The 16,332-nt window shown below is 40.5% G+C and overlaps 1 protein-coding gene and 1 long non-coding RNA gene across 4 annotated transcripts in view; one reads left to right on the top strand and one right to left on the bottom strand.

Annotated features, from left to right (window-relative positions):
- Positions 1 to 484: 484 nt before the first annotated feature.
- Positions 485 to 8,267, bottom strand: LOC138755221 (uncharacterized). The gene is made up of 3 exons (XR_011352128.1): positions 7,293 to 8,267; positions 1,297 to 1,397; positions 485 to 1,201 (listed from the first exon to the last, which is right to left on the bottom strand). It is a non-coding gene; the product is annotated as an uncharacterized lncRNA (long non-coding RNA).
- A 96-nt stretch (positions 8,268 to 8,363) lies between these two features.
- The window catches only part of atp9b (ATPase phospholipid transporting 9B), a 346,140-nt gene continuing 338,171 nt past the window's right edge, over positions 8,364 to 16,332 (top strand). For all 3 annotated transcript variants that reach the window (XR_011352129.1, XM_069920813.1, XM_069920814.1), the window contains exon 1: positions 8,364 to 8,486. Coding sequence is in view for 2 of the 3 variants with exons in the window: in XM_069920813.1 (XP_069776914.1) it covers positions 8,410 to 8,486 (77 nt within the window). In the remaining variant the exon portion in view is untranslated. The remainder of the gene's footprint in view (positions 8,487 to 16,332) is intronic.

A 16,332-nucleotide genomic window follows, 5' to 3' on the forward strand; every position in this document is an offset into this window, starting at 1 on the left:
CTCTGCACGAACGGTTGTGAAGAATGCTTTTGGATGTCTCAAAGGTTGCTGGAGGTGCCTGGCCAAACGACTGGCTATTAGTACTGCCTTTGTGTCTGACGTTGTTGTTGTTGTTGTCTATTGTGGCCTGCATAATATATGTGAGATTAACAAGGAGTACTTCTTGGAAGAGTGAATAACCGAGGGAGAAGATTTTCTTCTGTCAGATAGAGTTCCTTATCAGGGCCATCAGCTATATCTGAGGCTATTATGTCCACTTTGTCTTCCCATCAAGCAAACTACTAAGGCCTTTTAACTGAAATTTCAATAACAAGTTTATTGCACACCGCACAATGTATTGCATCTTAAAATTGTAAAAGTTTTGGAATGAACAAATTGTGAGTAATGTATACCATTTTAAAAAACTTTTAACTTTTAACATTTATCTTTAATGATTCAAACTATGTACACTTGTTAAAAATACATTATTTCAAAATAAACCACTTCCTCTTCAGAAATTATGTACAATGTTTTTAATAAAAAAGAAAAGTCCTCATCTTTTAGTAATAAATGGAGGTATGAGGAGGTGAAAGGAGGACTGAAGAAGTCATCTCCCTCTCCCCGGTAACAAGTGTTCAGGTGCTGTTGGGGTAGTGGGGGTAGGAAGGTAAATGGGGTGGGTAGATGGTGGTGGGAGGAGGGCAAACAGTGGATGGGGGAGGGAGGAGGCAGGAGTGGGTTAAGCTGATGCTGGAAGGAGGAGGGTTGATGTTGAATGGAGGTGAGCGGGATGGTGGAGGGAGAGGAGGGCTGATGGTAGCGGGAGGAGACTGGAAGGAGGAAGGCTGATGATGGCAGTAGGAGGGAATAGGAATGAGGCTGGAGGGAGGAGGAAGAAGGCTGGAGGACAGAGGGCGAAGGCTGAAGGTGTGAAGAATTGTCAAGCAAGGAGATGAAGCCCCTCAACTGGCCCATCTAGCCCTGCATCTTTTGGTGGATATCGGTGATGAGCCGTGCAAAATTGTTGGCATTTTCCTGGTACTCTTGATGGTCAGCCTCCCTTTCCTGCCTCTCCGCCTGGTTGTGTGCTCGCATCACTGACTGACTCTCTCTGACTGACTCTCCCAACGCAGGCGGACACATTCCTGGTCCTCTTGGTCTATCTCGTGGATCTCTAGTGTGACCTCTTGTGACTTAGTGGGCTTCCTCCTCCCTTCAGTTCCTGGAGAGAAATGGAACACATCAGAGATTAGAAAGATGGCAGGCACTCACAAAACACATTAGAAAAAATTGGACAGATGTGAAAGCAGTTCTTACCTGGCTGTGGCGCTGCAGCAGATGAGGTGGTGGGGCCACTTGCTTTCCTCGGGGCAGTAGAAGTCCTAGGAGCGGCTGAGGTACTGGGGGCATATGAGGTACTGGAAGTGGATGCAGATAAGAAACAGGGGGCAGATGAGGGGTGTTGGTATCCTCCACCTCCTCCTCCTGCCATCCCAAACTGGTTTCAGGCACCGGTGAGGGTATGGGAGCTCTCTCACTAGGCTGAATGTTCGCCATCAGGGACATGGGGTTTTCTGTCTGGCTGGTGCCCAAAATATTGTAGGCCAGGCCGTAATATGACCAGTCCAGTCAGTCCCTTCCACTCCTGCCATTGTGATCAACAACCTGAATAAATTTCCTCCAGAGTCTTCAGTTTATTGATCGCCTGGGGTTTGTCCCTGGCAAACCCCATGTCTCTGAGACCAGCTGCAATCATTTCATAAAACAGGCTATCTCTAACTGTGCCCATTAAATTAAAGGAGGCTACCTTCTCATCCCATAGTGAGAGGAGCTCCTCCACCTCCCTATTCCCCCCCCCCCACTAGTTTGAGACCATATTTTATATTTATAGTAAAGGAGAATTTATAGTAAAGGATTGGGGAGAAGTTCGGCCTGCCTGTACCTCCTCCTCTGACTCCTGCAGACTGATTCACCACACGGTTGCATTCAAATACGTCATCAACGTGTCACTAATTGGTCCCAGGATACCGCCACATTGTTATCATCAAGCAAAATACAAAAAGACTGCTAAATTTCTCTATGTTTTAGCAATATATGGCATTTAAAATTCTTCTTCTTAGGCAATCCCTTGGGATTGAGACAGATTTGCTTTCAACCAAGTTCTGTTGATTTTGGGGTGACTGATAAACCCAATGTGACAACTATAATCTCTCTTTATAAAGGATAGGAGGTGCCTGACAGAATGGGTGGGTTGATAGTTTCTGCAGTAATTCTTATTTTCTTTGGCTTGGCTTCGCGGACGAAGATTTATGGAGGGGGTAAAAAGTCCACGTCAGCTGCAGGCTCGTTTGTGGCTGACAAGTCCGATGCGGGACAGGCAGACACGGTTGCAGCGGTTGCAGGGGAAAATTGGTTGGTTGGGGTTGGGTGTTGAGTTTTTCCTCCTTTGCCTTTTGTCAGTGAGGTGGGCTCTGCGGTCTTCTTCAAAGGAGGTTGCTGCCCGCCAAACTGTGAGGCGCCAAGATGCACGGTTTGAGGCGTTATCAGCCCACTGGCGGTGGTCAATGTGGCAGGCACCAAGAGATTTCTTTAGGCGTCCTTGTACCTTTTCTTTGGTGCACCTCTGTCACGGTGGCCAGTGGCTTCTTAGTTCTGCCAATGCATGAACTTGGTTTTCTATGCTCTCCCAAATATTCTTTCTCCACTTTGAGTGGTCGTAGGCCAGGAATTTCCAGAAAACTGTACGGAAGTTGTATTTTTGCAAACAGAAATCCTTGAATCCTCTTCTCTAAAATAGACTATTGTTCAGAGAGTATGAGACAGGCAGGTCATGAACCATATTCTGCCCAATGGAACTAACTACCTTAAATCGAGCCTCAATGCAGGGAATATTGACCAGAACCAAGACTACTGTTAGTTCACTTATTCTGCCAGTGGATTTGAAAGATTTTGAGAGACAATGTCGATTGTATCTTTTGCCTTCTGGTATCTGCTGTAGGTAGTCCACCTCTGAGTTGCAAATAGTTAGGCAGGTGTCGTTGCTTTGCAGCAGGCCAGGTGTTTAGTGTCAGTTTTGAGATCTTGATCAAAGACTAATGTCAAAGTGACACCAATACCTCTGAGTGTAAAGCCCTCCAAAAGGTAGTGGACATTGCCCAGAACATCACAGGGAAACCCTCCTCACCATTGAGAACATCAACAGGGAATGTTGATTTCAGAGAGCAACAGCAATCAGTAAGGATCCACACAAGACTTGCACCACCAGGGTCAGGAACAGCTGCTACCCCTCCACCATCAGACTCCTCAACAACAAACTCACTCAGGGACTTAATTTTTTTTTTTTTTTTTTTTTTTTTTTTTTTTTTTTTTTTTTTAATTTTTTTATTTTTCACGCCATAAATCACATTAGCCATGATATACACTATTTCTTTTCACACATATACAGTGACTTTTTCTCCCCCCCCCTTTCCTCCCAAACCACCCCCCCACCCCCCCCTCTCATCCATTTTAGGTATACAATCTAGGTTGCATTAATCCAGTCAGACAATGTTGTCATTCAACAAAATTACACCAGAAATTCTACTGAGTCCATTCTTTTCTTTCCTTCTCCTTCTATCAACTTAGGTAATGTTTGTCCCCGGTAGGTTTTCGCTATTGTATTTAATGTAAGGCTCCTATACTTGTTCGAATATTTCAATATTATTTCTTAACCAATATGTTATTTTTTTTTTTTCTAATGGAATACATTTATTCATTTAAATTTGGTAGTTTCTTCCTTTTAATTTGGTTATGTATTCCATTAATATTTAAAGACATATAGTTCAGCGTAGCCCTTTTATATTTTGTTTATCTTCTCTTTCCGTTTTTCCATCATTACCTTTCCTCCTTTTCCATTTCTGTTTTCTTATTTTCAACTCTTCATAAGACAACATTCCTACAACATCTAACATTTTCCTTATTCTCCTATTTCTATCTTATTTATCCCCAATCTCCCCTTCACCTCCTGAGTTGTCCTTTATCCCTTGTCGGACAACCACATCTCCCCTCTCCATTTGGATTTGCGAATCCACTCGCAAGCGTCAACTGATTGTGCAGTGACCGCTATTTCCCCCCACCCCGCCTCCCCCAGAAAAGATTTCACTTTTCATATGTCACAAAGGTCCCTCTTTTAATTCCCTCCTTATTCTCTCTATTCCATTACCTTCCCTTATTAATTCTTGTCTATACTATCTATATTTTCCTCTAAGTACAGATACATTCATGTATGCTCATTGTCTCTATTCACTCTTATACCTCTTTACCTGCATACATATCAATCGTGATCATTTTTACTCTCATTACCCGTCTTCTTCCCTCAGTCTATTTTTGTCTTTACCCACATACATATCAGTCGTGATCATTTTAACTCTCATTACCCGTCTTCCTCCCTCAGTCTATTTTTGTAATTGTTCTGCAAATTTTCGTGCTTCTTCTGGATCCGAGAATAGTCTGTTTTGCTGTCCTGGAATAAATATTTTCAATACCGCTGGATGCTTTAGTATAAATTTATACCCTTTCTTCCATAAAATCGCCTTTGCTGTATTGAACTCTTTTCTCTTCTTTAGGAGTTCAAAACTTATATCTGGATAAATGAAGATTTTTTGCCCTTTATACTCCAGTGGTTTGTTGCCCTCTCTTACTTTTTCCATTGTCTTCTCCAGTACCTTTTCTCTTGTAGTATATCTTAGGAATTTTACTACAATAGATCTTGGTTTTTGTTGTGGTTGTGGTTTAGAGGCCAATACTCTATGTGCCCTTTCTATTTCCATTTCATGCTGTAGTTCTGGACATCCTAGGGTCTTAGGGATCCACTCTTTTATAAACTCCCTCATATTCTTGCCTTCTTCATCTTCCTTAAGGCCCACTATCTTTATGTTATTTCTTCTGTTATGGTTTTCCATTGTATCTATTTTTTGAGCTAGTAGTTCTTGTGTCTCTTTAGTTTTTTTATTAGATTTCTCCAATTTCTTTTTTAAGTCTTCTACCTCCATTTCTGCTGCTACTGCCCGCTCTTCCATCTTGTCCATTTTTTTTCCCATTTCTGTTAAGGTCATCTCCATTTTAATTATTTTCTCCTCTGTGTTGTTTATTCTTTTTCTTAAATCCTTAAATTCCTGTGTTTGCCATTCTTTAAATGATTCCATGTATCCTCTAATAAGAGCAAGTATATCCTTTACCTTGCCTCTCTTTTCTTCTTCTATTTCACCATACTCTTCCTCTTCTTCTTCCTCTGAGTTGACCATCTGTTGTTTCTTTGTTGCCCTTTCCTCCTCTTCTATCTTGTTTCTATTGTCTTCTGTGGTCTCTTCTTGCTGCAGGTGTTCTGCAGCTGTCATTGCCGGCTGTGGAGATCGACTCCCCAGCTGGTCCCCCCTCCCGTCGGTGTGTTTTTTTTCATTCGCATCGCGCATGCGCGAAACTTCGCGCATGCGCGTTTGCGCACTTTTGTTCGGCTCTGCGAGCCATTTTTGTAGTCCATTATTTACCGACCTGAGGGAGCGGGTTTCTCTCTCCGCAGCGGGCCTCTTCGGACAGGTAAGGCCTTCACCTTTTTCCTCCTTTGTCTTCTCTTCCTCTCTTCTTACCGTTGCTTTCGACTTTTCTTTTTTTGTCGCCATCTTCTTTCCACCTTTATACTCACTTTTCTGTAACTTTTATTTCTGTGCCTTTGTGTTTTCTCTTGTTTTTCCCGACTTTTCTGGAGAGGGCTGGAGTTCACCGTCCGGCCACTACTCCATCGCGTGACTCCTCCTCTCAGGGACTTACTTAAGGACTCTTACTCTTGCACGTATTGATTCTTTCTCTCTCTGTATTGCACAATCATTGCTTTTACATTTCTTTATTTGTTTAGATGTGTACATTGAGTACAGTTTCTTTGCTCTACCAATTAGTGGTAATTTTGCTTTGACCACAAGAAAAAGAATTTCAGGGTTGTATGTCTTGTATGTACTCTGACAATAAATCTGAAATTTGAAGTCTATGCTGGTGCCTTATCACAGAGGTGTAGTTTCTGAAGTGGTTCAGTTTTGCTTGGGTCTTGGCATGAACACTTGTTGGAGAGTAGTGTGGCGCAGAAGGCTTGGGGGGGGGGGGGTGGTACGGTTGATTCCGGCAGGACAGATACATTCTGCGGAGACCCAGTATAAGGCTCATCCATATGCTTCAGTAAATGAGCTGACAACATCTTGGAACTTAACCTTCATGGGTGTTGACAGCAATCTGTAGTTTTACATCATTAACTACCAAGGTTGGGGTGACCCTGGTTGCTGGCATGTAATCGCCATATGATCACAATTTCCCATTAGATCTGAAAATTACTCCAATTCTGCTGAAATTTTTATAACATTGGAGCTTAGCATTTTACCAAGGTGCAGACATATTTAATGCTAGTCTTCACTGAGATTGGTATTTTTATTGGCATGTTGGTTAAAATCACGTCTTGCATGTCACCAGAATGCAAACGCAAATTAAAAATGAACTCCTGTGCACAGACAATTTTGAATTGTATTTTAAACATCCTTCCCTGTTTGATAGAGATAAAAGGCCATGTTCAGGGGTTGGTGTTGCACCTTGCGTTTCTTTTGGAGTTATTGTGTGGTGTAAATTGTCCAGTCTGCTAGGATGGAAATGATACTTCAACTTTAGGAAGAGGGAATTGAGAAATACCAGTGATTTTTTTTGTTGCTTGTGACTAATAGCAGAGAGCACTCTCTGATTTGTCTTCCTTCTTTTTTTGAATATATTATTTTTGATTTTTACAGACTCAACAAACCATAAACAAGTCAACTTGATATATGTAAGAGTATGTGTTAATCCCATCCCCTTTCTTCCATCCCTCCCTTATACAATAATACAGGATCAATTAACTACCTTTCTTCATAAAAAAAACCCACCACACACATGATGTCTGCATCATTTTCTTTGCAAGTAAGGGAATTAATCAAACTGGGTGCCAATATAATTCAGAAAAGGTTTCCATATTTTAACAAATGTGTCATTATTCTTTTCTTATATTCTAAGTGATCTTCTCTTGGGGAATGCAACTTTGCATTTCCATATTCCATCTTGAGATGGTTAACTGGGAGTCAGACTTTCATGAAACCACGATACACATCCTGGCTACAGCTAATGTGACATTCACAAATTTGGTGTTTTGATAACTTAAAACTCATGTTGCCAATGTCTCCCAAAAGATACACTTCTGGATCTTGTGGAAAATCCACTTTTGTAATTTTCTTAAGAATGTCCCCCAAATTCACCCAAAAAGGCCTTACCTTTGTACATAGCCAGGTGGAGTGGTCAAAAGTTCCAACTTCTACACCACATCTAAAGCACATTTCTGAAAAATCAGATTTTGATTTATGTAATTTTTTTGGTGTGAGGTATAACTGATGTAAGAAACCAACTTCTTTCTTGAAGATAATCATGGTTATGACCCTGTGTATAATTCTCTGCTTGCCAGATGAGGATGGTGAGATTATGGATTTGGGTTGGAAGCTCTTCACTGTCAAGTTTTAGAATATCAGATAGGATATTTGCTCCACACCAAGCCTTGTTTTTGGGAGGGATGTGGCCTTTTCCACTTCTTGTCAGTCAGATGTGGGCACAGATGGAAGTGTTGAAGTCGAAGAGAACTTCAAGATGTTCCTCCCAAAGGCAAAAGGTCCCAGAGATTGGTGGGGATGTTGCAACTTTAGAACATCCTTGACAAGTTCACCTGCACTCTTGGCTGAATGGGTGCTTGAAGTGTGGATGGCCTTGGTACTGCTGAAGGACTAGCAGATGCACAAAGAGTATAGAACAAGTCAGCACAGGAACAAGTCCTTCAGCCTGTGTATCTGCACCGAGCATGATCAGTTCTAGAAAAAAAAATTGTTGGGCTGTCTTCTTTGGCATTCCCTTTGGATCACATCTGAAGAGCCCCATGTGGAGACTGAAGTAGGTGCCTGGGAGACAATGGCTAATTTAATTGTTGATGTTGGATAATGCCAATGCTATTGTTTCTCCATTTTGTATGCCCAAAGACTAAAAGTTCCCAGAAGTCGGTGAGAACGTTGCATCCTTGATTTCTCCCCGCCACCCCTCAGTCCCCAAGCATTCTTTCCCCATGACAAAACAGAGTGCCTGTGTCAGAAGTCTGGCACATGGATTGCAAATGACATGCTTGTTGATTTACTAGGGCTCAGGCCCGAAACGATGTTGACGTGTTGATGCTGCGCGACCTGCTGAGCTTCTCCAGCACTTTGACCTATTGCGCAGCCGAGGAGAAAAATTGGGTTGAGAATAATCCGTGACGCCATAAGCACATTACGTCAGAGGTAGGCGGGATCACTTGGGTGACGTCAGGGCAGGCGCCCGGAGGATCGTGGGAGGTGGACCACCTACTTTAAGATGGCGGATAATATTCCTCTATATCCAGTGCGGAGCTTGCAAAAGAGGCACGAATATTACCCGGGCAGGCAGAGCAGGTATTTTACCGCCAGGACCGGAAGCCGGGAGATCGGGAAGGGGGTATCGGGAGGATGGAAGGGTGGGGGTGTCCTCGGTTCCGTGCTCTGGCCTCTGCAATTTCTCAGTGCAGCTGATGCCGCGGCCCACCAGCAGTTCCCCGTTACAGCAACTCAACAGCTCACGCGTCCGACTGTCTCCTTTTCTTTCTCTCTCTCGTTTTCTGTCTGTCTCCCTTCTGCAGTTTAAATTACACCTGCAGCCCGCGATGAAAAAGTGTCAACAAACTCTCCTTCCATTCCCCCTTCTTACTGACAACCGCCCCCCCCCCTTCGTTACTACCCTGTTTATGTACCTCTGCTTATCTTATGCTGAACCACAATTATATTATTTGAGTACAACCCATCCCCTTTGTAAATCGCATCATTACCTTTCTGATGGGACCTCTCTCTACTCCACCTTTGTAATGTTTCCTCTTCTCTCCACTTTTCTTAATGCTCTCCCTTCCTCTCATTTACCCCCCCCCCCCCCCCTTTAATGCTCTTTCCCTCCCTTACCCGTGCTTGCATACACTTTTGGCCATATCTGTGTCTCCCTTCCTGTCCTCCTCCCCACCCCCACACAAATTCCCCTTCTCTGGACATGCTGTCCCTTTCCATTTTGCCCCCTGGCCCAAGCTCCCCTTTCTCCCTCCCACTGCTTCATTACATTTTCTTCATTTCTCCTTCACTTTATTTTTCCCTTCCTGGTGTGCCATTCACTTCCCCATTTTTCTCTCCTCATTGCATAGTCTCTTCTCCACCCAACCTCCCTTCTTCCTGGCACAGGGTCCTCATTCTCACTTCTCTCTTTTTGCTCTTTTCATCTCCACTCTCTCCCCAATTGTATGCCTCTCTAAACATGGTTTTTCTGCTTTCCCTATTGATCTCCTTTGCCACCTCTCTCTGCCATCCTTTTGCTGTTTTTTTTAGGAGGGAGCAAAAGTACATTCTGGCCTGTGTATTATGTGTTATCATGAGCAAAAAAAAAGCACCCTAAATATAAATTTTAAAATATTGCAGATGAAGCAAATTTATACTGTAGAAGTGACTGTCAACTTTAAAGGTTCTTCTGCAGTATCTTTTTCAATCATTTTTTAAAAAAATGCAGAATTGTACTGTGGAGTTTCAAGATTAAGTTCAGTACCTAGGACTAGAAGGGCCTAATGGCCTGTTTCCGTGCTGTAAATTGTTTGTCAATGTTGGGGAATTTCTCAGTTGAGGATCATGTTATTTAACTGAATTGAATCATTTATGTTGCACAATGTCTTTTTAAATACTTGAGCTGCTTCAAAACAGCGTGAACCACATTTGTCATAAGTATAATAATTGTTTTGAAGGCCGAGGTTCTGAAAGTTGAAATCAAACATTTGATTTAAACATGAAACATCACTGGTGGCAATGAGACTTTTGGATGTATATGAACTTTTTGCAATTGGTTGGAACATTTGAGTTTGAAAGGCATAGCATAGTTTTTTTATTGCAAATAATCTGAATGGATGGTAGGGTGTGTTCATTGTTTGGTCAGAGTTACCACATTTACAGGTACCAAAAAATTTGATTTGCCCATTGTGCGTTAATCTGATCATTGATATAGTCTGGCTTGGCTGAACTGTCTACTTGAATTAATATTTTCATGTTTATCAAATTGTTTGCAACACTTCTGATAGAAGTAGAATCAGAGTGAATAATGAGAAAGAAAACAAAGACAAAAAAAACCAATGATTGCAAACTTGGTCTAGCCATTGAATGGTGTGTTGGGCCCAGAGGACCCCAAAACCCAGCAGTAATAGAAATTCACTGTCAAATGGTTTAACAAAGGTTACTTTTAATTATCTTTAAACATGAAAACCAGATCAAACTCTAACTTATTACAATGAACTTAACCCCCTTCTAATTCTAAGTGCACATGTATGTAATGTGTGTTTAAGTTCAGAAAAGTTATTTGATTCACAGTCCAATCTCACTTCTCACTCCTCCAAGTTCACTGGTATCAGGCAATTCTTATACGGTGCATAGAATTAAACACATATGAATCTTCCATCAGGATCTGGTGCTTAAAGGTAATGGTTATGGGTAAGGAAGGTTCTTGTTGGTTTCAGAGAGATATTTGTTGCTTGTTAGACACACACAAACTGATTTCCTCCTATCAGTTACTTCAGTGTCTTGCCAAAGAATTTGCCCCATCAGAAGGAAATTGACATTTTTTCCCTATATCTTGGAATAAAAGGCAATAAACAATTCAATACTTTTAAATTAGTAAGGCAGAACAAAAGTGTGAAATAGAAGATTTGCTCTGCTTGTAAGATAGTAACTCAAATCCATGATCCAACTTGATTCAGAAGATTTGCTCTGCTTGTAAGATAGTAGCTCAAATTCATGATCCAACTTGATTCAGTGTTTGAAAATCTATCAATTTGAATATACTCCATGGCCAAGCGTCCACATCACTCAGAAAGAAGAAGCTTCCAAGGACACTCAGCCCTCAAGTAAACCCATTTTTTCTCATCTCAGCCCTGAAAGACTGATACAGGAATTTTAGTTTCCTAATTCAACTCCTTTGCAATAAACATATCAATTGCTTATTGTAATTGGATATATTACTTTCTGTGCATCAAAAATCAAGGACACAGGATTCCTATGAGAACCAAATAGTTGCTTGGCATTTTATGGTTTTCGAATGCCTTCTACAAAATGAAAACATCCATTCTACGACTGATTCCACTTGTATTGAATTCGTCCATCGTTATTGAATGAAGATCTACTGGGACCAATGCCTGAACGCACAAAATCAATGAACCGGTGCGGACTCGAAAGGCCAAGATGGCCTGTTTCCGCTCCGTAAATGGTTATATGGTTATATGGGTTTTCCAAATAATATCCTCTTCCAGGTCACCACAGAGTTCCACTTGTTTTCCTTATTTCAGGAGAAACACTCTAGTCAGCCATTTCCTCTTGTAAGGACTACAAGGGTTTTGAACATGTTCAACACAGAACTCACAACCCATCTTCAAAATGGGGTTTTCAGCAAGCCTGCCAGCTTGCCGTGTTGCAGCCTCAATTGCAAAACTGATTTCTCTTTCCACCCTCCCTCCTTGTAAAAACCAGAACCCCTCCCAAGGATCCAAACCCAATCCTTGAAAGATCTTTATCAGCACTTGAGCCCGAACTCTTCCATTTGCATTCGCTTTTGAAATTCTTTCCAAAGCAGTTCTATTGTCTTTTGTAAAGTCACTGGAGACAGAATGTCTAGCTTCAGAAAGCTCTTGCATTTTAAATGAGATGTGGTATGTTTGTGGAGTGACTTAAACTACCCACCCCCCCCCCCCCCCCCATAATCTATCTCTTTTAAAGACGTATTTATATATAGTATAGCCTGTAACAGCAAGCATTACTGAATCCCTCATTTGCTAGGCTCTCTCCCATCGAAGAATATCAACAAATATTTTTAGAGTGCAAATTTGCCTTGCTCTTTGAGAGATTTTCTCTGGCGTAAGGCTCATGGATTATGAAAGGGTGTCAAAATGGTATTTTCATAGAAAGAGATGAGATTCCAGGATCATTTGTTTTGGGAGAAAGATGTAGGAGTTCAGGATATAATGGGTTGAAGTGTGGCCATGTTGGCATTGGAGTTAAGGAACTGACTGTGGGTACTGCATCTCTTCATAATGTCTGAGAAAAAGCCTCCCAGATGAAGAGTGTGGGATTACTGGACTCTTGAGACATGTCTCTCCTTGGTCATGCCCTCTCCAGTCAGACCTCTGAGTGGAGCACTGATGTACTCCATCTGTGAGGCATGTTCTCAGATGCATTGCGGAGATCGCATGTTATCGTTCATTGTCAGGGAAGAGGAATGCAATTAAACTCCATTTATATGGGTTCACATATGTTCACATTGGCACTATTGTTTATGAATTGTTCTCCTTAAAATAAAGATGCAAATACATTAAAAGCAGTTCAGAGAATGTTTACTAGACTCTCACCTAGAATGGGCAGGATGTTTGATGAGAAAAGGTTGGACCAGAAAAGTTTGGATTCATGGAATTTAGATGAGCGATTGAAACATGCAAGATACTGAGGGATTGTAACAGATTGAAAATGGAGTGGATTGTTTCTGTTCCGAGGTAATCCAGAAGTATGATGGGGGAGCTGAAGGGCCACACGTTTTCATTAATGAATGGCACGTGTAATAATGGACTCTTCTTCTTCCCCCGCCACCCCAACCTTTTTTGACCTAAAAATCAGGTGTTTTATATGACCCATGTGTAACCCCCACCCCACCCCCCCTCCCAACCAACCATTTTTGGCCTCTACTGCCCACCCTTCTGAGCTCCCGACTATGGATTTGTCACTTGGACTCGGCTATCAGAGTTCCCAATGCCTTGAACGAAGCAGGTACTTCAAGGTCCCCCACTTTTTTCCCCAACGAAATAATCGGTGGACATCTCCTGGGGTCAGTGCATTGAGGCAGATGTGAAGGTGTACCAATGTCTCTACCTTCAAAGATATTTGAGGAGATTCATCAAATGTTTTGACAAAATTCTACAGATGTACTATGGATACTACTCTGACTAGTTGCATTACAGCTTCCTTTGGATACTTGAATGCTCAGGAATGCAGAATGTGGCAGATGGCCTTGTCCATCATCGGTACTGACTTCCCAGCTATTAAAGGAGGAGCTGCCTTAAGAAGGCTGCCAATGTTATAAAAGACCCCTATCATTCTGGCCACGCACTCATCCTGCTGCTCTCTTCAGAATTCTGAGAACCTAGAGGTACAAGAACATTTTCAACAGCTATGGCCTCCCCATATCACTCTGATAAGATGACTTAATGACCTCCACTACTAACTCAACACATTTCTTTGCACTATTATTGACTGAATATTTATTTTTTCTTGTATATTATCCATTTTATATGCTCTAGTAACTGCAGCAAACAAGATTTTGTACATTTTACACCCAACACCCAACCCCAACCAACCAATTTTCCCCTGCAGCCGCTGCAACCGTGTCTGCCTGTCCCGCATCGGACTTGTCAGCCACAAACGAGCCTGCAGCTGACGAGGACTTTTTACCCCCTCCATAAATCTTCGTCCGCGAAGCCAAGCCAAAGAAGAAGACTTGTATAGATGACAAATTTCAGTTCATCATGCACCTATTTCAGACAGATGTTATGATCTTTATGACAGAAGCTTCTGGAACTATATTCCTCCAAGGAGAGAAACAAAAATCATTAAATTATTTTAAAGCAGCATTAAATTATTAATAATGGGTGAAAGGTTAAATTAAGGTCAGCCACAGTCTTAATAAATAGTGGCGCATGCATGATGACCCATATGAATATAATTTGTTAATGTTTTCATCTAGTTCAAAAATTTCCTCTAAACAAACCTTGGTTAAATTCGGTAGGTTCAATGGGGCAATTTTATTGCATTACGGTTCCTAAGAGCTCCATGGAATTGTAAGAATAATTTCTTTGCCCAGGTTCAGCATTCTGGCTACTTCATCACTTTTTTAACAAAATACTGAGTAGAATATTTATGTGTACTGTGGCTCAATGGGTAATGTGCTGTTTTAGTTTTGGAGTACAAGTTCACAAAATGAAGGTTTCAATGCAATGGAGGGTAGATTTTTGTAGGGCGATCTCTCAGATGAGATGTGAAGCTGAAAAAAGTTTTGCTGTTTTAGGTGGATGTAAAAGATCCTATGATGTAATTTTGAAAATTTTTATGGATATCATCTGTTCTGGCTAGCATTACTCTGAATCATATTCCTAAACACTACTTGCTTATTGTCCCAATGTGGTAACATGGGATGTACAAATTTGTCTACATTTTAGAATATTCTGGCTTTGGTGCTATGGGTCATCCTGAAAAGGAAGCAAAAATTATTTGTTTTGTCACTTGCTATAAACTATTGGTACATTCGAATTAGTAATCCTTCAGATGATCTCCTGCTCTTTGTTCCAGACTGCTGACTCAGCATCTTGCCTCATTCTAGCTTTGGGTGTTGTTCCAGACTAGGATTGCACTGTTTATCACTCACTCATTAAATGACTAAATTACATCACTGTACATAATATATTCCACAAAGTAATATTTCTATGGTTTGCTTTTAAAAAATTCCCACAGAGGAAACCTTTATTTATTTGATAGAAATGTTGCTGGTCAGACCAGCATCTTGAATTAGCCTAGAAGGCAGTGATGGAATCTGATGAAGTGACTCTCGTAATATTATTTGGTTGGAATTTCAGTACCAAAACTGAGTAACAGTATATTTCCAAATCGTGATGCTGTGTGACTTAAAGAAAGGAACTCATACTTCTGCTCTCCTTAGTGAGAGAAGTTCTACATTGGGAATTGCTACTATGGGAACTGAAGTGAGTAACTGCAATCAATGCATTTGTAGGTGGTGTACAATGCAGTTCTGATGTGCCAAAGGACAAGAGTATATATTTTGATAATGGTAATAATCCCAGTCAAACAGACTGTTTTGTCTTCGATTGTATGAAACTCTATTTTTATTAGAGTTGCACTCACTGGCATGGGTCAGTATAGAGATGGATAAAATAGAGGTTAGCAAAGGAATTTGTATATAAATGGGATTCAAAGATAATAATTGTGAAAGAAACACCTTTGCTTAAACATTTGATTACAATCTGAAATAAGGTAAATAATTGGAATGAAAGGAAGTATATAACCCAAGATTTTTTGATTCAAAATAATCTTGTACCTTTTACTAAAGATCAATTTTAAAATATTTGGTCTCATAATGGTATTAAAAATGTAGATTGTTATGAACAAGGTCAATTGATGTAATTTCAACAATTAAGAGATAAATATGGAACAATTCAGAATACACCTTTTTGTTTTCTTCAATTGAGATTGTATGACAAACATTATAAACACAAGGTTCAATACAATTATTTATACCAATTATATTTAACCCCCCCAAAAAAAAATTGCATAAAATGAAATCTGATTTCACAGATAAATGTAGTGAAGAAATAAGAACTTTTTTTTAAACTCTATTTTGTCTTGTTCTAAAGTTAGAACCTTCTGGATGGATTTGGAAAAGTTTTTAGAACTGACTACTGATATTGTTTTTCCACAAATCCAGATTTATTTCTATTGGGGAATATAGAAAGACCAAGACCTAAATTAAAACTATCATTTTATCAAGTGAAATTTATTAAAATAGTGTTAGTGGTGGCAAGGAAGTGTATTGTAATGACTTGGAAATCGGATGCACATTTAGGTGTAGGAAGATGGAGAATGGACCTTTGGAGAAAATTGCATAAATTAAAAAATAAATATTCTATTTTCTTACAAATTTGGAGCCCGTATATCCAAAGTTTAGGGATAAATATCTAAAAACATATTTAGATCTGTAAGTTTTATTAGAGTTTTCTTCCCAAAAGATGCTATATAAATACTATAAAATGACAGTTTGTGAGCCGATTCCTTGTGCAAACCAGAATATTTTTCTTTTTTCTATATAATTATATATTTATTTCGATGATTACATTTTTTAGTGGGAAGGGATGTGTGTGGGAGGGGAGGAAGGGCAAAGGGAGGGGGTAAAATTACCATATAATCATTGTAATCTTTAATCTACTATATATATTGGTGTATAAGTTGACTGATTTATGTTGACTCCCCCCCCTCTTTTTCAGCCTCAATTTTAATGTTTTTATGGTATATCAGGCACACAAGTCAACCCCAATTTTCTCGCTTCCCGAGGATCCTAGTTGACCAGAGTACAAGTTGATCCCCAAAGCTCGTGATGCTTGAGATAGGCCATTAACTGGCATATACTTTGACCCCA

Source organism: Narcine bancroftii, chromosome 2 (assembly GCF_036971445.1).
Source record: "Narcine bancroftii isolate sNarBan1 chromosome 2, sNarBan1.hap1, whole genome shotgun sequence".
Lineage (NCBI taxonomy): Eukaryota > Metazoa > Chordata > Chondrichthyes > Torpediniformes > Narcinidae > Narcine > Narcine bancroftii.